General features: G+C 50.2%; 1 protein-coding gene across 8 annotated transcripts in view; it reads left to right on the top strand.

Annotated features, from left to right (window-relative positions):
• Window positions 1-20935, top strand: part of LOC123395421 (SAGA-associated factor 29 homolog A-like) — a 76599-nt gene that overhangs the window by 19452 nt on the left and 36212 nt on the right. For 7 of the 8 annotated variants that reach the window (XM_045090420.1, XM_045090414.1, XM_045090413.1 and 4 more), the window contains exons 3-6: window positions 13327-13403; window positions 13492-13604; window positions 14669-14751; window positions 19015-19074. In XM_045090420.1, coding sequence (XP_044946355.1) covers window positions 13327-13403; window positions 13492-13604; window positions 14669-14751; window positions 19015-19074 — 333 coding nt within the window. The remainder of the gene's footprint in view (window positions 1-13326; window positions 13404-13491; window positions 13605-14668; window positions 14752-19014; window positions 19075-20935) is intronic. The other variant, XM_045090415.1, reaches the window with a different exon arrangement.

The following is a 20935-nucleotide window of genomic DNA, read 5'->3' as shown; positions in this document are numbered from 1 at the left end:
CAGGTACATCCCCATGGGTTCTGGACTCTGGAGCTTCCTTTCATATGACTTCTAATTCTTCCACTCTGTCCTCTCTTCGATCGCTTGATTCTCCTGTTCGTGTCCTCACCGCTGATGGTACTCCCCTTTCTGTCGTTAGTAGAGGCAATCTTACCACTCCTTATTATGTTCCTGATGTTGCTCATGTTCCTCGACTTACCATGAATCTGTTTTCCACTGGTCAACTTGTTGATTCTGGTTGTCGTGTCATCCTTGACCTTGACTCTTGTTCTGTCCAGGACCGTCGCACGCACACTCTGGTTGGGGCTGGCCCTCGCCGCCGTGATTCTGAGGGTCTTTGGGAGTTGGACTGGCTTCATGTTCCTTCCGTTGCCCACTCTATCGCTAGTTCTTCCGCTTTGGTCGCCTCGGCTACTGGTTCCTTCCAGTAGTGGCATCATCGACTTGGTCATCTGTGTGGTTCTCGTTTGTCGTCGTTAGTTCGTCGAGGTCTTCTGGGGTCTGTCTCAGGAGATGCCTCTTTAGAGTGTCAGGGTTGTCGTCTTGTCAAGCAGATTCAGTTACCATATCCACATAGTGAGTCAGTGTCTAAGCGTCCTTTTGATTTAAGTTCATTCCGATGTATGGGGTCCGGCTCCCTTCGCTTCGAAAGGGGGTCATAAATACTATATTATTTTCATAGATGACCTCTCTCGTTACACATGGCTTTATTTCATGACTTCTCATAGTGAGGTGTTGTCCATTTATAAGCGTTTTGCTGCCATGGTTCATACTCAGTTCTCTTCTCCCATTCGTGTGTTTCGTGCTGATTTCGCTAGCGAGTATATCTCTAGGATGTTAGACCTTTCAGCCTGAGCATTGATAGTTGTGGATGACACTAGGAGAGTTGGGACAATTTTCGTTGGTTTATTTCTCACACAATGCCATGCCAACCTGAGGGGTTGGGGATACATATTTATTTCTCACACAATGCCATTGATAGTTCTGGATGACACTAGCCAGCCAAGCATATGCTAAGATGCTAGTCTAAGATGCTGCTAAGATGCTGCTAAGATGCTAGTCTAAGATGCTATCCTAACTGCCAGTCCTTGATGGTCAAGGATTCTATCCTAACAGCCACAAGGACCATGTGCTGCAGCCCCACAAAGACCATAGTACATAGACTTATCCATCATTCTCCCCCTAAGTCTTGTACGTCGTCTTGTGGGAGAGTCGAATCATCCCAATCCTGGAGCAGAGTTCGAGGAACTTGATCCTCCCAAGAGGCTTGGTGAGCAGGTCTGCGAGCTGGTCCGTGGTGTTGATGTAGCTCGCCTCGATGCTCCCTTCTTCCAAGCAGCTGCGGATGAAGTGATACCTCAATCGGATGTGCTTGCTCCGTTCGTGAAAAACGGGGTTCTTTGCCAGGGCCAGGGCGGACTTGCTGTCCACCAGGAGCTGCACCGTTCTAGTGTCTCGGACGAGGAGATCACCAAGCAATCGAGCGAGCCAGAGCGCCTGAGTGCAGGCGGTGGAGGCCGCTATGTACTCGGCCTCACAGCTGGACAGGGCCACCACCTGCTGCTTGACCGATTGCCAGCTCACGAGACACTTGCCGAGGAAGAAGAGGATCCCGCTCGTGCTCTTGCTGGTGTCGATGTCGCCGGCATGGTCGCTGTCGCTGTACCCGACGAAGTGTGCCGTCCCCGGACACCTAGGGTAGTGGAGGCCGTGGTCGAGGGTCCCTGCCACGTAGCGGACGATCCTCTTCACTGCCTGTTGGTGCTCCGACGTCGGTCGCTCCATGAACCGACTGCCATAGCCGACGGAGAATGCCAAGTCCGGCAGTGTGTGGGCGAGGTAGCGAAGGCTCCCCACAAGGCGGCGGTACTGCGTAGCGTCCACTTCCTCCGTCGTGCTGTCGCGGCTCAGTTTCAGCCTCTCCTCCATCGGAGTGAGAGGTGGGTGGCAGTCGGTGAGCCCAGCTAGCTCAACGATGCGCTTGGCGTAGGCGGACTGTCGAAGCGCGATCCCGGAGTGATCCTGGTGCACCTCGATCCCTAGATAGAAGGAGAGGAGCCCCAAATCACTCATCTGGAAGGTGGCCTTCATGTCTTCCTTGAACGCCGCCACCTCTGCATCTTTGATGCCGGTGATCACCAAGTCGTCAACATAGACGCCCACCAGCAGGGCATTTCCTCCACTGCCCCGTTGGTAGACGGCCGCCTCATGCGGGCTTTGCTCGAAGCCCATCTTCTTTAGCGTGGAGTCCAGCTTGGCGTTCCACGTCCTAGGTGCCTGCCGTAGGCCGTAGAGGGCCTTACGCAGGCGGAGTACTTTGCCCTCTTGGCCGGGGATCGCAAATTCCGGTGGCTGATGCACATAGACTTCCTCCTTCAAGTCGCCGTTGAGGAATGCTGACTTGACATCCATGTGATGGACACGCCAGCCCTCCTGGGCAGCTAGCGCAAGGAGAAGTCGCACGGACTCCATCCATGCCACGGGAGCGAAAGCGTCGTCGAAGTCAACTCCTTCCTGCTGCAAGAAGCCTCGGGCCACCAAGCGAGCCCTGTGCTTGATGATGGCGCCGGCTCCATCCCTCTTCAGCTTGAACACCCACTTAAGGGTGATTGCGCGGTGACCACGAGGGAGGTCAGCGAGCTCCCAGGTGCGGTTCTGCTCGACCGCATCCATCTCCAACTGCATCGCGGCGCGCCATGCCACGTCTCTCTCGGCCTCTGGAAAGGACCGAGGTTCACCATCCTCACACGCGAGTTGTAGCTGCGCCTCCAGGTCGCGTGGCACCAGTCCCGGCACCGGCTGGTCGCCGAGTAGATTATCCATCGTACGATACCGCAGCGGTTCGCCGCTATGATACGCGTCGATGCGCTCCTCGTCGTGAGTGAGCAGGGAAGCGAACTTCATCGGGTTGTGCTCTGCGTGAGCTGGTGCTGATGAAGACGAGCCCAGAGTGGTGACTGACGGGGCTGGAGTATGCGGCATCGCCGGTTGTGGTGCCGTCGGCATAGCAGGTACCGGAGTCGATGTAGTTTTGGGGGCTGGGGTAGACGTGCTCGGCGAAGAGGAGCTGCTTGCTCCCCCAGCTTCCTTGAAGCGGACGTACTCGACAATGAAGTCGTCATACGTCGGTGTCGAGCCGTCGTCCACCGCCTTGTCCCATTTCCACCCTCGCCCTTCGTTGAACACGACGTCTCGCGCCGTGCGCACACGCTGTGTCTCTGGGTCGAGGATGCGGTAGGCCTTTGAGCCCTCCGCATAACCGATGAAGACTCCCGGAGTACTCCTGTCGTCGAGCTTGCCGATGTGGCCGAGCTCTTTGGCGAACGCAAGGCAGCCAAAGACCCGCAAGTGGGAGACCGCGGGCTTCCGCCCATGCCAGGCCTCGTACGGCGTCCTGCCGTCGAGTGCCTTAGTAGGCGAGCGGTTGAGGATGTAGACGGCCGTTAGCACCGCCTCTCCCCAGAAAACAGCCGGCATCCCTCTCTGCTTGAGGAGAGCCCGAGCCATCCCCACAACCGTTTGGTTGCGCCGCTCGACGACGCCGTTTTGCTGCGGGCTGTACGACGCGGAGTAGTGGCGCTGGATGCCCTCATCAGCGCAGTACGATGCGAATTCAGCCGCCATGAATTCGCCGCCGTTGTCAGTGCGCAACACGCACAGTTTGCGGCCGCTCTCCGCCTCCACAGCAACCTGCGCGCGCCTGATGGCGTCCGCCACCTCTCCCTTGCTGCCGAGGACCATCACCCACATGTAGCGAGAGAGGTCGTCGACGAGCAGCAGGAAGTAGCATTGACCTCCTGGTGTGGCTGGCGTCACCGGGCCGCACAGATCTCCGTGCACGAGCTCCAGCTTCTCCTTGGCCCGAAAACTCGCTTGCTGGGGAAAGGGGAGTCGTCTCTGCTTCGCCAGCACACAAATGTCGCAGAACTGCTCCACATGGTCGAGGCATGGCAGGCCTCGCACCATCTCCTTGGCACTTAGACGCTTCGGGGCCTCAAAATGAAGGTGCCCAAAGCGCTCATGCCATTGCCACGCCTCGTCGTCCCGACGGACAGCGAGACAGACCGGTTGTGCCACCTGCACATCAAGGACGTAGAGTCGATTTTCACCTCTGGGTACCTTGGCGAGAAGGCGACGCTGACAATCCCAGATGCGTAGGACCCCATGCTCAATCAGCACGCGTGAGCCGTTCTCATCCAGCTGTCCCAAGCTGATGATGGAGTTCCTTAGTGCGGGGATGTAGTAGACACCGGTGAGCAGCCGGTGCTCTCCCGTCTTGGTGGTGAAGATGACGGAGCCGACGCCCTTAATTTCCACAGCTGAGGCATCCCCAAACTTGACGGAGCCTCGCGCGTCGGAGTCGAGCTCGGTGAAGAATTCCCTTCGACCGGTCATGTGGTGGGTTGCGCCGGTATCGAGGCACCACCCCGCAGTCTTGTCCTTCCCGGAGCCATCGCCGAGAAGAGCGTGTGCTTTTGGCTCGTCGAGCTGGAGGAGAGCCATTGTGACTGGTGTCGCTGAAGGTAGCTCGATGCTTGCATGCGCCATGAACAGAGCCGTCTCCTCCTTCGCCTGTGCGACGTGAGCCTGGCCTTGTCGTGGTTGTCGACACTCATTGGCCCAATGGCCAAGCCGGCTACATTTGTGGCAGCTGTTGTCCTGTGCCGGCTTGGGCTTGCCAGCGACGCCGTCCTTGGCGCCTCCGCGGGCGTCACCTTCGGCACGTCCTTGTGCCTTGCCGCCCCTTCGCGCCTTACGCTGCTTGCCGCGCTTGCGGCCGCCCGTCGTGGAAGAAGGCTCCCCCTTCTGCTTATCACCAAGGCTGGCATCCCACTGCTCCCGAGTTAGGAGCAGCTTCCCGCCGGTGGTGATGGGCCCCGAGGGCGGCTATGGCTCGTCGGTGTCGACGACCTTGAGGCGACCTATCGCCTCCTCGATCGTCATCGTGGAGAGGTCCAACAAAGACTCGATCGAGCGAGCCATCTGCTTGTACTTCTCGGGAATGCACCGGGAAAGCTTCTCGACAACTCTCTCCTCGGTGTAGGTGGCATCGCCGAACTTCACCATCTTCTGCAGCAGATTGTTGAGACGGAGAGCAAAGTCATCAACGTCCTCACCTGGCTTGAAAGACAGGCTCTCCCACTCCTTACGAAGTGCCTGCAATGTGGACTTGCGAGCACGGTCGCTGCCGATGCGTGCCGCGGCGATGGCGTCCCAAGCCTCCTTGGCAGTCCGCTTGTTGGAAAGCGAGAACTGCATCTCGGGCGGGACTGAGGCGATGAGGGCGTCCAGCGCCCGTCGATCTTCTTGGTGGTCGACGTTGCTGTCTTGGACTGCCTCCCACAGCCGCCGCACCTGGAGCCTGATCTTCATGATCGCGGCCCACTCGACGTAGTTGGTTTTAGTGAGGGTAGGCCACCCAACACTGGGACCAACATCCCTGACCACAGTCCGGACCTCGTGAGGCCGCGGTCCTGGTCGTTGCAGCCGCCGTCGCCGTGCGCACCTCCACCTGGAGCGCGGGCGTGCTCGGCTGCCCACTGCGCCGTCCGCTCTTGCGCCACTTTGCCGCGGTCTGCGTCGGCGCCGTCGTCCGCAGGCGCGGAGCCGTTGGAGCTGCCGGAGCCGACGCGGAGTGCCTTGGCATCCGCTGTAGCCTCACGTGCTGCCTCCGCTGCTGCTGCTGCTTCTACCTCCGCTCTGGCTGCTGCCAGCTCCGCTGCAGCCAGCCTCGACACCCTTGCTGCCGCAGCAGCAGCTGCTACAGCTGCTCGCTCACGCTCCTCTGCCACGGCGCGCTCGGCCTCCTGCCGGCGCCGTATGCTCGAGGTAGCCGTGTGCTGAGAGCGACCTGCAGACATGGCTCGCTGCGGGGGGGCTGTTGCGTGAAGAGGAGGCTGTTGCTGACGAGCTGCTGCTCGACAGTCCGGAGGGAGGGAGGTAACTAGGGGCAGTCGGAGCAGCTGCTGCTACCGGCTTAGGCTGCTCAGCTCCCGGTGAGAGAGGTGAGCAGGAAATGCTCAGGGTACAAGATAACCTGGCTCTGATACCACTTGTTAGACCTTTCAGCCTGAGCATTGATAGTTGTGGATGACACTAGGAGAGTTGGGACAATTTTCGTTGGTTTATTTCTCACACAATGCCATGCCAACATGAGGGGTTGGGGCTACATATTTATAGGCTGCTAGCCAGCCAAGCATATGCTAAGATGCTAGTCTAAGATGCTATCCTAACTGCCAGTCCTTGATGGTCAAGGATTCTATCCTAACAGCCACAAGGACCATGTGCTGCAGCCCCACAAAGGACTATGTGTTGCAGCCCCACAAAGACTATAGTACATAGACTTATCCATCATAGGATGTTGCGTGGTGTTCTTGCTGAGCAAGGGACTTTCTCTCAGTTCTCTTGTCCCGGTGCTCACGCTCAGAATGGCGTGGCTGAGCGCAAGCATCGTCATCTTCTTGAGACGGCTCGTGCATTGATGATTGCTGCCTCTTTCCCGCCTCATTTTTGGGCCGAGGCCGTCTCCACCTCCACCTATCTCATCAATCTCCAGCCTTCCGCTGCTCTACAGGGTGGTGTTCCTTTCGAGCGTCTTTTTGATCTTTCTCCCGATTATTCGATGCTTCGCTTGTTTGGTTGTGTTTGCTATGTTCTTCTTGCCCCCCGCGAACGCATCAAACTGACCGCTCAGTCTGTTGAGTGTGTCTTCTTAGGCTATAGTGATGAGCATAAGGGCTATCGTTGTTGGGATCCTATCGGTCGTCGGATGCGTATCTCTCGGGATGTGACTTTCGGTAAGTCTCGTCCCTTCTACCCACGCCCATCTTCCTCGACCTTTTCAGTGGAGGATATATCTTTCCTCACTTTTCCGGACACACCTATCACACCTGTCGAGCCTTTGCCTATTCGTTCCGCTCCCTCTGCTTCTCCACCTTGAGTCGATTTGTCGCCACCATCTTCCACGGTCTCCTCGCCTAGCATGTCACCGGATTCTCCACCTTCATCTCCGGTGACTTCTTCGTCGCCACTCCCCGATTCTACCTTGGCGATTCCTCCTTCCATTGTTCCATCTTTTCCTCAGTGTTACACTCGTCGTTCACGTTCTGTGGATGCCTCTGTGGATGTGTCGTCATCCTCTCTCAGCCTACTTATGGCTTGCGTTATCGTCCTCGTCCGCCTGTTGATCGCTTTGGATTTTCCACCGCCGGTGCTGCTGTTCTTGAGCCGACTACTTATCATTAGGTGGTTGTTCATCCTGAATGGCAGTTTGCGATGGCAGAGGAGATTGCTGCTCTTGAACGCACTGGTACGTGGGATCTTGTTTCCCTTCCTCCCGGAGTCCGTCCCATCACTTGTAAGTGGGTCTACAAGGTTAAGACTCGCTTCGATGGTTCTCTTGAGCGTCACAAAGCTCGTCTTGTGGCTCGTGGTTTTCAGCAGGAGCACGGTCGTGATTATGACGAGACTTTTGCTCCTGTGACTCATATGACCACTGTTCGTACACTTCTTGCCGTGGGCTCTACACGCCACTGGTCTATCTCTCAGCTTGATGTTAAGAATGCTTTTCTTAATGGTGAGCTGCGTGAGGAGGTGTACATGCAGCCACCACCTGGGTATTCTGTTCCTGATGGCATGGTATGTCGTCTTCGTCGCTCTCTCTATGGCCTTAAGCAAGCCCCCCGCGCCTGGTTTGAGTGTTTTGTCTCTGTGGTGACCGCCGCTGGTTTTTCAGCCAGTGTTCCTGATCCAGCATTGTTTATTCACCTTTCTCCTCGTGGCCGGACTCTTCTTCTCTATGTTTATGACATGGTCATCACTTGGGATGACCCCGAGTATATTGTCTTTGTCAAGGCCCGTCTTAGTGAGCAGTTTCTTATGTCTGATCTTGGACCTCTTCGCTACTTTCTTGGGATTGAAGTCTCTTCTACCTCTGATGACTTTTTTATATCCTAGGAAAAGTATATCCAGGATCTTCTTGCTTGTGCTGCTCTTACCGATGAGCGCATTGTTGAGACTCCTATGGAGCTCATTGTTCATCTCTGTGCTACTGATGGTGATCCCCTGCCTGACCCGATATCTCTTATCCGGTTCATATTCTGAGTCAGTTCGTCTCTGCTCCCACATCGGTTCAGTATAGTCAAATTCTCCGTGTTCTCCGATATTTTCGGGGTACGATCTCTCACCGTTTATTCTTTCCTCACTCCAGTTCTTTACAGCTTCAGGCCTGTTCGGATGCTACATGGGCTAGTGATCCTTCCGATCGCCGTTCACTTTCTGCTTACTGTGTTTTTCTTGGTGGTTCTCTCATTGCCTGGAAGACGAAGAAACAGATTGTAGTTTCCCGTTCGAGTGCAGAGGCTGAGTTGCGAGCGGTGGCTCTTTTGACGGCAGAGGTGACTCGGTTACGGTGGTTACTTCAGGATTTTGGTGTTTCTGTCACTACACCGACTCTGCTCTTATCTGACAGTACATGTGCTATTAGTATTGCGCGCGATCCTGTGAAGCATGAGCTCACCAAGCATATTGGTGTTGATGCTTTCTATGTACGCGCTGCTGTGCAAGATCAGGTCATTGCTCTTCAATATGTGCCTTCCGAGTTACAGTTGGCGGATTTCCTGCGAAGGCCCAGACTAGAGCACAACATGACTTTTATCTCTTCAAACTCAGTGTTGTTCATCCACCATGAGTTTGAGGGGTGTGTGTGTGTGTGTGTGTTAGAGTTATAATATAAGTCATGTACCCTTTTGTATTTATCCCAATATATAAGGGGTTTCCTGCATATAGTCCACCACCTGTACTTGTATATATACCGGCCTATGGCCTCATGGGTGCTGCGTGGTTTCTTGCTGAGCAGGGGACTCTTTCTCAGTTCTCTCGTCCTGGTGCTCATGCTTAAAATGGCGTGGCTAAGCGCAAGCATCGTCACCTTCTTGAGACAACCCGTGCATTGATGATCGCCGCCTCTCTTCCACCTCATTTTTGGGTTGAGTGTCTCCACCTCCACCTGTCTCATCAATCTTTAGCTGTCCCCTGCTCTACAGGGTGGTGAGACAACCCGTGCATTGATGATCGCCGCCTCTCTTCCGCCTCATTTTTGGGCTGAGTGTCTCCACCTCCACCTATCTCATCAATCTTTAGCTGTCCCCTGCTCTACAGGGTGGTGTTCCTTTCGAGCGTCTTTTTGACCGTTCTCCTAATTATTCGATGCTTTGTTTGTTTTATGTTCTTCTTGCCCCCCGTGAGTGTCTTCTTAGGCTATAGTGAGGAGCATAAGGGTTATCGTTGTTGTGATCCTATCGATTGTCGGGTGCGTATTTCTCGGGATGTAACTTCTGACAAGTCTCGTCCCTTCTACTGATAACCTACAAGTATTGGGGATCGCAACAGTCTTCACATGTAGTATTTCATCCTAATTTATTGATTCGACACAAGGGGAGCCAAAAATATTTATTGGCCTTGACAGTTAAGTTGTCAATTCAACCGTACCTGAGATATCTCTTTGCAGCAAGGATTTAGTAGCACAACAAATGATAACAGTTACAGTGATAGCATTAATTTTGGTAAAAGTAGTAACAATAGCAAACGAGTAGCAGGTGTGACAGTAGCAGCAACAGTAATAACTTAGCAAGATTCGGTATATGTAAAGCATAGGCACGTGGATCGGTGATGGATAATAATTTAGATGACATTAATCATGTAACAGTTACACACTAGGGCGGCACAGAACCAACTCTAATTCATCAATATAATGTAGGCATGTATTCCGTATATAGTCATGCGTGCTTGCGATAAGAACTTGCATGATATCTTTTATCCTAACCTCTCGTGGCAGCGGGGTCTTATTGGAAACTTAGGGATATTAAGGTTTCCTTTTAATAGAGAACCGGAACAAAGCATTAACACATGGTGAATATGCATTAACACATGGTGAATACATGAACTCCTCAAACTACGGCAATCACCGAAAAGAATCCCAATTATTGTCATCTTGGGATATGCGGATCAGGACATGTAATAGGTGCATACAACTTACAAGATAGGATCCAAATCAGTCTTATATTCATGGGAACATAATATGTTCAGATCTGAAATCATGACACTCGGGCCCCTAGTGACAAGCATTAAGCATAGTAACGTCATAGCAACAGCAGTCTCAGAACATAGTGGATAGTAGGGACCAAGCCCTATGAAACTTAACTCGATTACATGGTCAATCTCATCCAATGCCACCACCGTCCAACAAGCCTACAAAGGAATTACTCACTCCCGGTGGTGAGCATCATGGTGGTGTTGATGGAGAAGGGTTGGTGACGACGACGACGATGAATCCCCCTCTCCGAAGCCCCAAACGCGCTCAGGATCAGCCCTCCGGAGGAAGAACAGGAGGTGGCGATGGCTCCATCTCGTAAAATGCGATGAAAACTTCTCTCTCGGATGCTACATGGGCTAGTGGTCCTTCCGATCGCCGTTCACTTTCTGCTTACTGTGTTTTTCTTGGTGGTTCTCTCATTGCCTGGAAGACGAAGAAACAGATTGTAGTTTCCCGTTCGAGTGCAGAGGCTGAGTTGCGAGCGGTGGCTCTTTTGACGGCAGAGGTGACTCGGTTACGGTGGTTACTTCAGGATTTTGGTGTTTCTGTCACTACACTGACTCTGCTCTTATCTGACAGTACATGTGCTATTAGTATTGCGCGCGATCCTGTGAAGCATGAGCTCACCAAGCATATTGGTGTTGATGCTTTCTATGTACGCGCTGCTGTGCAAGATCAGGTCATTGCTCTTCAATATGTGCCTTCCGAGTTACAGTTGGCGGATTTCCTGCGAAGGCCCAGACTAGAGCACAACATGACTTTTATCTCTTCAAACTCAGTGTTGTTCATCCACCATGAGTTTGAGGGGTGTGTGTGTGTGTTAGAGTTATAATATAAGTCATGTACCCTTTTGTATTTATCCCAATATATAAGGGGTTTCCTGCATATAGTCCACCACCTGTACTTGTATATATACCGGCCTATGGCCTCATGGGAATACAAGTTGCATATTCCTAACAGTTCAATTGCACACTCCAAAGGGTGCAAACATATATTATATGAAGATTGATCATGGGAGATCGATCAACAGAAGAACGATCTAAGGAAATCGATCAGAGGGAGGAGACCGAACGGGAAAATTTGATCGAGCGTGAGTTGTGGCACATGGAAAACCCTAAACCTGAGCTAATGATACCATGTGATGGAAGCAACTTGATTGTATTGCATAGCCCATGGGCAAATATATATTACAGTAGACTTGTACTACAAGAAAGGAAACTTGGACTGTAAGAACTCCTAGACCAATACTTACATCCCTTAACCTGTGCAAGGGTATTTTGCAAAGTAACTAACAACAGTATGGTAGTTGCACGTAAATTTGTTTGGTAGTGAGATGTAACCTCAGGTTACCAAGATGGACACGTGGCACATATTTTACCTAAGTTCGGGGGCTGGCTGGTCGTGTAACAACCCTACTCCTGCTTATGCGGTATTATATCAAGATGATGTTATAACGGAGGAGTACAAAGATGCTCACGACGAGTTGGATGTTAACTCACCGAGTTCTATGTGGACGATCTGGACGGGGTACCCAGATTGGATCGACTAGGGCTTTGGGAGATGCTGAATGCTCCCTTCGTCTTGGTCGAACGCCTTTATATGGGGGGTACGTCTATTGAAAAAGCTACTATTGTCTGCTATCCACTCTATTGAAAAAGCACATACTTGTAACATGGCGATATTTTTAGTTAGCTATTTATCTTGTATATATGGCAAGCAGTTTTATGCACTGGTACAAAGTGAACCTGAATCAGTACCAAGTAAACAAACAAGAATTCTCAAAATTGCACCGTGTTGTTTTTCACTAGATACTGCATATGCATGTATCACCAAAGAATTGGAGTATCGCCAAAGAACTAGCCATGGACATGGTTGCGTGGAAGCTTGCTTGCTATCCATGTGTCAGAACCATGAGTTGGTTGTGAGATCTTATGGGTTTCACATCTAGCCTACCCCAACTTGTTTGGGACTAAAGGCTTTGTTGTTGTTGTTGTTGTTGTTGTTGTTGTTGTACGCATATGCATGTATGGAGTCCCATTAAACAACTTTTCATGATAAGGTAGAATTGAGAATCAAATCCTCATGTAAGGGAGGCACGATGATCCACAAATCTTTGAAGGGGTGATTTTTCTACTCCACCCATGGGCTACCAAATCCTTTAATTACCTACTCCCCAAAGCATTCTGAACACGTCGTTGCAACTATGTTGGACGATGTTGCTGGCAGTGTGGCTATTAATCAATGTACCAAATTGGAAAATTCTCTAACTCAACAGGTCCTATCACTACCTTTCTTTATCTCCTCGATCTCCCTCCTATGCATTCCAATCCTACAGCTGCCACCCCAGATCTTAAGGAAAAAAAAATGAATCCATCGATTGACGAACTTGCAGACAAGATCAAAGACGAGGCTAGATGTTGGCAAAGGCCGGGGCTCAAGGGCTCAGGGTCGTTTTGCCACCATCCTGGGATGTTCATTGATCTCTCTGATAGCTCTGTAACCTAGCCTCCTAGGAGGATATACCGACACTCTCTCTCTCCAATGCAAAGAAGCGCAGAGGTCCTTTGCGTTTTCTCAGAAAGAAGAGGAGGCAAAAGCTAGCTCCTAGTCCATCATGCGCCTGGACATGTCCATGCTCACAAATGGCGAGGCTGTGCTCTATGGCATTCCCAAACAGGTCCAATGATCTATCCAAATCTAAGATGCAAGCATGATTTCCTGGAGCAGAACACATGTGCAGATGATGTCATTGAGCAGGACACGTATGTTCCTTTATGGTGGCAAAGCCGGTTAACATATTGGCAGCTAAGAGCAGGGATGGGGTGGATGCTGGGATGTCCATGTCTTTTTGCAGCTCATCATCTTTATGAAGGCCCTAATTTCTCCGGTGCAATCAGGGCAGTTTGCTTGGATGCTGATAATGTCCGTGAGCAGAACACATCTGCGTTTGTTGTGGCAAGTCCGGTTAACACAGTGGCGATTCAGAGCAGGGATGTGGTGGATGGAAAGGCTGTGCATGTCTTTCTCCATCATTATGAGGGTCCTAAACTAAACTTTCCAGTGCAGTCAATGACTACTTTGCTTGAATTGTGTAGGGGTATGACATGGATCACAAGTTGGATCTTCATTTTCTCCACATTTCCATGCCTGGTCGTTGCTACGTGTATACCTTATTATTTGAAAACTGCATCATTCAGCAGTGATCAATTAATTCATAATCCTTAATACTGCAGTGCTTCATCTGCTTTGGTTGGACTATTAGATGGTTTGTTGCAATCTGGAGTTTCAGCTGCACCAAGAAAAAAAATAGGTAAGCACTAGAATTAAGACTTTGCAAGTTAAGTTCAGAGGTTTTAAATGTGAAACACAAAATATCAAAGACGCTTTCTACATCGCAGAAATCAGTGAACAGAAAAAGAAGAGGATGAAGTCCGATACGGATACAACAAGATTTTCTTCTGCATCTATGAGGAGCCAACTTGACCAAGCTGCAAACCTTAAAGGAGAGCAGGTTTCATTTCCAGCTGAATTTAAAAATATCAGTTAGTCTTTGTATTTCATGTACTTGTGGGTACATGCTACTTCGATGGCAAAGCTTTTTCTTTCCATGTTAGAGAGGATATGAACCTTACTATTCTTATATAGTTTCATGGTATTGCTTGCACTTGTTGAAGGTGCCAATTTTTCAGCATTGTTAACATCCTAAATGTCCAGCATGACAGTCCGGTTGTTGAATTTGGATTTGTTCTTACAATATTTTGCATAACTTCTGCCCTTTCTGATATTCATGAATGCTTTTAGGAGATTTGTCATTGCCAAAAATGGGAGACCCAGCTATTGTGCTTACTCACACACAGCTATTGCCTTCTCATTTTTAAATTATTAATCTTCTATTTTATGTTTTTCTTATTATAACATCTGACTTCCAAAGATTTTATAATTTTCTATTACGTAAAAATATTTTATTTGAAATTCGTAAAGGCCTCCTTTCCCAAATGTATTAGATCCAGTTATTCAAACAAACAATGGTTTCAAATTTTCTGTAAAAATGGACGTACATTACTCAGCAACCGTAGCTTCATGGTGTGGTAAATCAAAGTTTATTAGCTTGCTTAAGAAAGAGCATAAAATAACAAACGGAGCATTACTGTTCGCTCTTGTCAGTACGTTTAGGTTGTAAATTTGTGACATTGTTGTGTCGTAAAATATTGAAGTTATTTGATTCACCATAGCATAGCACTTACTTCTACCTGCCATTCATATATCAGGTTGATCATTAGAGTTTGCAAAGAAATATGTCAAACGGGACTTATTAAAAAATAGTTACTCAAGGTTCTTTTAAGAGCTAGGCCCTGAGTGAGCGTTTTGCCTCTGCCTTGCCCTTTTCTGACCAAGTGGAGCGGAGCTTAAGCACAATTAAGCGCATTAATCTTAAGCACGCGCCTAGTTTTTTAGTGCTTGCGATTGTAGTGGACGATTATGCTTGAGGTTGACAACATAGCTCTTCATTTATTGGTCACGTTAGTTCTTCACATATTTGTGTAGTTATTTGGCATTTGTGCTTTGTCATTTCAGGTTGCAGCGAGGGTAAAGTCGGATGATGAAAAAGACGAGTGGTTTGTGGTGAAGGTCATACATTTCGATAAGGAAACAAAAGAGTATGTATATGTTTTATTTCCTTCTGTCTATTCTGCAAATTATTTTTTGTGATATAATAGTTGGTATGGAAAAAGTAGCTTATGTTGAATTTGTTAGAGTACTATTTATATAGCCATGTAGCCTTTTGTATTTATCCCATTGTATAAGGAGTTTCTTGCATATTCTACACCTGTACATGTGTGTGTGTGTATACTCACATACGTACATACTGGCCTGTACATGTGTGTGTGTGTGTGTATACTCACATACTGGCCTATGGCCTCCTAGAAATACAAGTTGCATATTTCCCTAACATGGTATTAGAGATAGGTCAACTTTTTACACGCCGCAACTCGTGTTGTTGATCCACTCCGTGCCGCCACTCTCCTTCGTGGCCGTCATTCCTTTCTTCGTCGCCGCTGGCCCTCGACTCCCGCTCCTTCCCCCTGCAGGTCAACGCCAGGCTCGGCCCGCCCTCTCGTCGTGTTCCCTGTCGTGTGCATCGACATGATTGTCGGCTGTTCCAGCTCCAGTAAACAGAAGCTGCTCCCGTCCTCAGCGCCGTTGCTGCCAGCCGTCGATCTCGCCGCCTACCCGCCGTCCTTGCCCACTTGCCGTCCTCGTCGGATCCCGCGCGAGCCGCCGTCCTTGCCCACTTGCCGTCCTCGTCGGATCCCGTCGCGAGCCGCCGTTCTTGCCGCATCCAGTCATCGGATCTAGCAGCTAGCCGCCGTCCACGCCAAATTCCGCCGCGGTTCTTGCTGGATTCTGTCGCCGTCTCGCCGGATTCTGCCGCTGCTGGCTCTGCCGTCGTCTGCCGCTGTCCTTGTGTGTTGCCCGTAGGATCGCTGGCTGATTCTGCTGCCCGTACATTTCGGGTTGCTTCTGCTACTTGCTGATTGAAAAAAGTAAAAAAACAGGCGCAATGTCTTCGTTGTCAGGCTATGTTGCTATCCCTCGCTGTCCAATGATCTTTGTTGGTACCAACTACATCGAGTTTGTTAGCTTCACGCACATTCATATGCGTGGCCTTCGTCTCTGGGGCGTTCTTTCTGGCGAGGTCTCTAGTCCGTCGTGTACGGTTCCTCCCGTGGCTCCTACTCCGCCGACGCCACCGATTTTTGTTGTGGATGCTACTCAGGGTGCGAAGGATGCAGCTAAGCTTGCTGACGAGATTGTTGTTAATGCTTATGATGAACAAGTTTTGACTTATGAGGAGGCTCTTTCCACCTATCATGAGGCTCTGTCTGCTTACACCCAGTGGCTTGATGATGATGCTCGTGCCGCAGCTGTTCTCACTGCAGTGTTTTGCCTCGGTTTGCCTATGAGTTTCTGGGCCCGCCTACTGTGTTTGAGATGTAGACACGTCTCCGTCAGCACTATCATCCTCTGGTGATGCCTTATACTTGTCTGTGGTCCGCCAGGAGCATGCTCTTCAATAGGGTGACTGCATTGTTGATGATTTCTATGCACAGGGTTTTGCTACCTGGCGTCAGCTTGATTCTCTTCGCACCGCTGGTTGTCGTACTTGTCAATGTTGCTAGGATGTGCGGGCTGATTTGGAGTTTCATCGTGTCTACGAGTTCTTGTCATGGCTTCGTAAGGAGTTTGAGCACAGTGCTCAGTTGTTTGCTCGTGAACGTATTTCTCTCATGGAGGCGCTTTCAGAGATTCGTGCTGAGGAGACTCGTTTACGTGGTGCCAGTTTATATAGCGCAAAAGGGGTGGTGGCCAAGGAGGTGGGAGGACGTCCCATGACAACCTAAAACAAACCCTAGGTCTAACAAGGCCCATGGGTCCAAGTGGAGGTGATGCAACACCTTTGAAGTTATAGTTTACTTGGATTCTGCTGCAACCTTAGATTGTTTCGTCATTATCTCCATGCTCCGAGCGAATTTTAAAGTGATTCCAATTCGGCTGGAACGTAGATAAAATCTACTTTCAAACACAAAAAAGAATCACCCAATTCGGAGTCCGTATGCAAACGTTGTTGACGTTTTGAGACAGGTGTGTCTATGCAGTTCGAATCTGAGTCCAGAATGTGAGAGACTTGGACTTTATCTTCTCTTGGGCTAAAAGTGATGTGAGAGAACTTCTTGAACAACAAATAATCATTTGCTTTGATGTGAGAGGACTTCTTGAACAACACCTAATCATTTTCTTTTCCATTATCTTCATATGTGGTTCGTGCAAGCGTTCGACAATTCTGCATTTATGCATGGAGTAAAAATAGGTGAAGTATTTTTGTTCTGGATAACATAAATAAATTACTACATAATTATTATAAGAAATCACATCACAAATATGCAAATATAAAATATTTTTGGTCGTATCCAAAGTAGCCATGTCCTCATCATCCTTCCTCCTGGAGGTCAGGGCCGCTCTCGTCCTCACTGCGGCTACTGCAATCAGGATGGTCATGTTGAGTCTTAGTGCTTTTCAGAAGAAGTGACACGCGTAAGGCACGGGCATCATTCCCAGGGGCTTCTACTTTGACATCTTCAGCCACCGCCTTGACTGAGCAGGATATGCTGAGACTCAAGCGTCTGCTTACCGCTTCAGGTTCTTCTTCGATGGGTAATGCAGGTTCTATGACTGATTCTTCCCGTATTGAGCAACCACCCTCTACACAGTCAGGTACATCCCCATGAGTTCTGGACTCCGGAGCTTCTTTTCATATGTCTTCTCATCCTTCCAATCTGTCCTTTTAGATCGCTTGATTTTCCTGTTCATGTACTTACTCTTTTTATTGGTAGTCGAGGCAATCTTACCACTCCTTATTCTGTTCCTGATGTTGCTCATGTTCCTCGACTTACCATGAATCTGTTTTCTGCTGGTCAACTTACGGATTCTGGTTGTTGTCATCCTTAACGTTGACTCTTGTTCTGTTCAGGATCGTTGCATGCACACTTCGGTTGGGGCTGGCCCTTGCCGCCATGATTCTCAGGGTCTTTGGGAGTTAGATTGGCTTCATGTTTCTTTCGCTGTCATCATTATTGTCAGTTCATCCGCTTTAGTCGCTTCAGCTACCGGTTCCTTTTAGCAGTAGCATCATCCACTTGGTCATCTTTGTGGTTCTCGATTTGTCGCCTTTAGTTCGTTGAGGTCTTCTGGGGTCTGTCTCAGGAGACGTCTCTTTAAAATGTCAGGGTTGTTGACTTGGCATACAAATTTAGTTACCGTATCCAACTAGTGAGTGAGTGTCTCAGCGTCCTTTTGATTTAATCCATTCCAATGTATGTGGTCCTTTTGATTTAGTCGATTCCGGTGTATGGGGTTTGGCTCCCTTCGCTTCGAAAGGGGGCCATCGGTACTATATTATTTTCATAGATGATTTCTCTCGTTACACTTGGCTTTATTTTATGACTTCTCGCAGTGAGGTTTTGTCCATCTATAAGCGTTTTGCTGCCATGGTCACACTCAGTTCTCTTCGCCCATTCGTGTGTTTCGTGCTTACTCCGCTGGCGAGGATATTTCTAAGATGCTGCGTGGTTTCTTGCTGAGCAGGGGACTCTTTCTCAGTTCTCTCGTCCTGGTGCTCATGCTTAAAATGGCGTGGCTAAGCGCAAGCATCGTCACCTTCTTGAGACAACCCGTGCATTGATGATCGCCGCCTCTCTTCCGCCTCATTTTTGGGCTGAGTGTCTCCACCTCCACCTATCTCATCAATCTTTAGCTGTCCCCTGCTCTACAGGGTGGTGTTCCTTTTGAGCGTCTTTTTGACCGTTCTCCTAATTATTCGATGCTTTGTTTGTTTTATGTTCTTCTTGCCCCCCGTGAGTGTCTTCTTAGGCTATAGCGAGGAGCATAAGGGTTATCGTTGTTGTGATCCTATCGATTGTCGGGTGCGTATTTCTCGGGATGTAACTTCTGACAAGTCTCGTCCCTTCTACTGATAACCTACAAGTATTGGGGATCGCAACAGTCTTCACATGTAGTATTTCATCCTAATTTATTGATTCGACACAAGGGGAGCCAAAAATATTTATTGGCCTTGACAGTTAAGTTGTCAATTCAACCGTACCTGAGATATCTCTTTGCAGCAAGGATTTAGTAGCACAACAAATGATAACAGTTACAGTGATAGCATTAATTTTGGTAAAAGTAGTAACAATAGCAAGCGAGTAGCAGGTGTGACAGTAGCAGCAACAGTAATAACTTAACAAGATTCGGTATATGTAAAGCATAGGCACGTGGATCGGTGATGGATAATAATTTAGATGACATTAATCATCTAAATTAATCAGGGAAGTAAAACTCATTCACTCTTAATGAATTTGCAGATTTGAAGTACTGGATGAGGAGCCTGGTGATGATGAAGAGAGCGCCCAAAAGTTTGAGAGGTTTATGTCACAAAAATATATCCCCTTTGTGATTTCTTTGTAGTCTACGGGCGAAAAATGTTATTCTTGATCTATTCTGAAATGTCGTCAGAACACTGCTAATCTGTGAATTAATATTTGGTGTACCTTTGTTAGGTGAGTTAAGCAAATAATTGACTAACAAAGGGCCAATTTTGTTTTGATTTGTGGAGCTGTTCTTCACCACAAGTTAGGTGAGTTAAGCAAAAAAGAATGTTAGGCACTTTTAAGCTATGAACCAAACAAGCCACGAGTATACTTGACCAATGGCAATTGTTATCCCCGTCTGGATATGTAGCACTCTCTGACTCTTAAATCATGCATTTTTCACCTCCAGGCTTCTCTTTCTGCCATCTAAACAGCCATATCGTGGATCATTTCCTAGCAGCTACACATATACTCCCTCCGTCCCAAAATAAGTGTCACTGATTTAGTACAAAGTTAGTATCGGTGACACTTATTTTGGGACGGAGGGAGTACATCTTAAATTATGGACATTTGACTGTTTTTCAATATTGAGGGCAAATGCTCAGGACACGCTAGCTTCTGTGTTGCCCTTTTGCTGGTAGCTTGAATGATGTCTCCTTGGCAGCTATGCATCTACAGAAACCATTGAACTTTGATTTTTGTTGCACACAAGTTTTATTTTCACTGTGTATCGCTGCTCCCTTCACATGCACTATTCTTTCCTTGTGATACATTTTTTTTGCTAGCTGTCTTCTCTTCTCTGTCATCTGTCTTCTCTTCTCTGTCATCTGTTAAGAGAACAAATTTAATAGACCGATGGCTCCGCTCCGCTCCCACCACCCCTCCCTAGCCTAGGTTAGCCCACCCCTACCCCGCCGTCGTCGATTCCCGCCGGCAGCGCTCCTCCAAGCCCCACCCCACCTCCATGGCGTCTCCCAGCGCCTCCCCTTCCCGCTCCGGCGACCGCGTCTCCTACGGCGAGCGCCGATGGGGCGAGTCTGACGATGAGTCCTCCTCGGCGTGCTCGTACAGCGAGGTCGCGCGCACGTCGGCGGCCCCGCTGCGCCTTGCTGCCGCCGAGCCGGCGGCGCCCGGCCCCGCGGCGGCCATGGCGACTGCTGCGGGCAAGCTCCCCGCGAAGGCCCGTCTGGGACCCCGCTCCGAGGTGCACCGCGTCAGACGCGAGGTCGTTGTGGACGCGGACGGGTTCCAGCAGCCCCGGCGCAAGTACCACCGACGGCCTCGCCGTGCGCCCGCGCCGAGCCCTCCACGCCCGCGCAGTCCCTCCCCGGAGGAGGTTGCCGGCTTGTGCTTCCGCTGCCTCGACCGCCGCCACAGGGTGCGGGACTGCACCAATGATGTCAGGTGCCGGTGGTGCCTCATCTCCGGCCATGTCTCTCGCGACTGCGAGACCCACCTGCGTGCCAGGCCTGCGCCCCAACCCTCCGCCGCGCCGCGTACAACACCCGCACGCCAGGCCACAACCCCACCCCCTCCGGCCCCAACTCCGGCAGCGCCGATGGCCGCTGGCCCAGAGCCAGCGCGCATCATCATGGCTCGCTCCGTCGAGATGGAGGAGGCGGAGGTGGTGCTGTCCTGCGCCTTGCTGGCCACCATCGCGGGCACCAGGCCGCGCGTGACCCTGGAGGACGTCGCCGGCGAGATGTACCGCTCGTTCCAGCTCGAGGAGGGCGACTTCACGGTCCACTCCCACCACCCCGAGGATTTCCTCATCATCTTCGGCTCCCAGCATTCCATGGACCGACTCCGCGGCGACCACTTTGTGCGAGGGCTGCACTTCACCCTCACGCTTCGTCCCTGGAGCAAGCTCACCCATGCCGGCTGCGGCGCGTTCGAGTACCGCGTTGAGCTCGAG

This window comes from Hordeum vulgare, chromosome 5H (genome assembly GCF_904849725.1).
Source record: "Hordeum vulgare subsp. vulgare chromosome 5H, MorexV3_pseudomolecules_assembly, whole genome shotgun sequence".
NCBI lineage: Eukaryota > Viridiplantae > Streptophyta > Magnoliopsida > Poales > Poaceae > Hordeum > Hordeum vulgare.
Note: the sequence above shows the minus strand (reverse complement) of the source record. Positions and strands in the feature narration are given on the sequence as shown.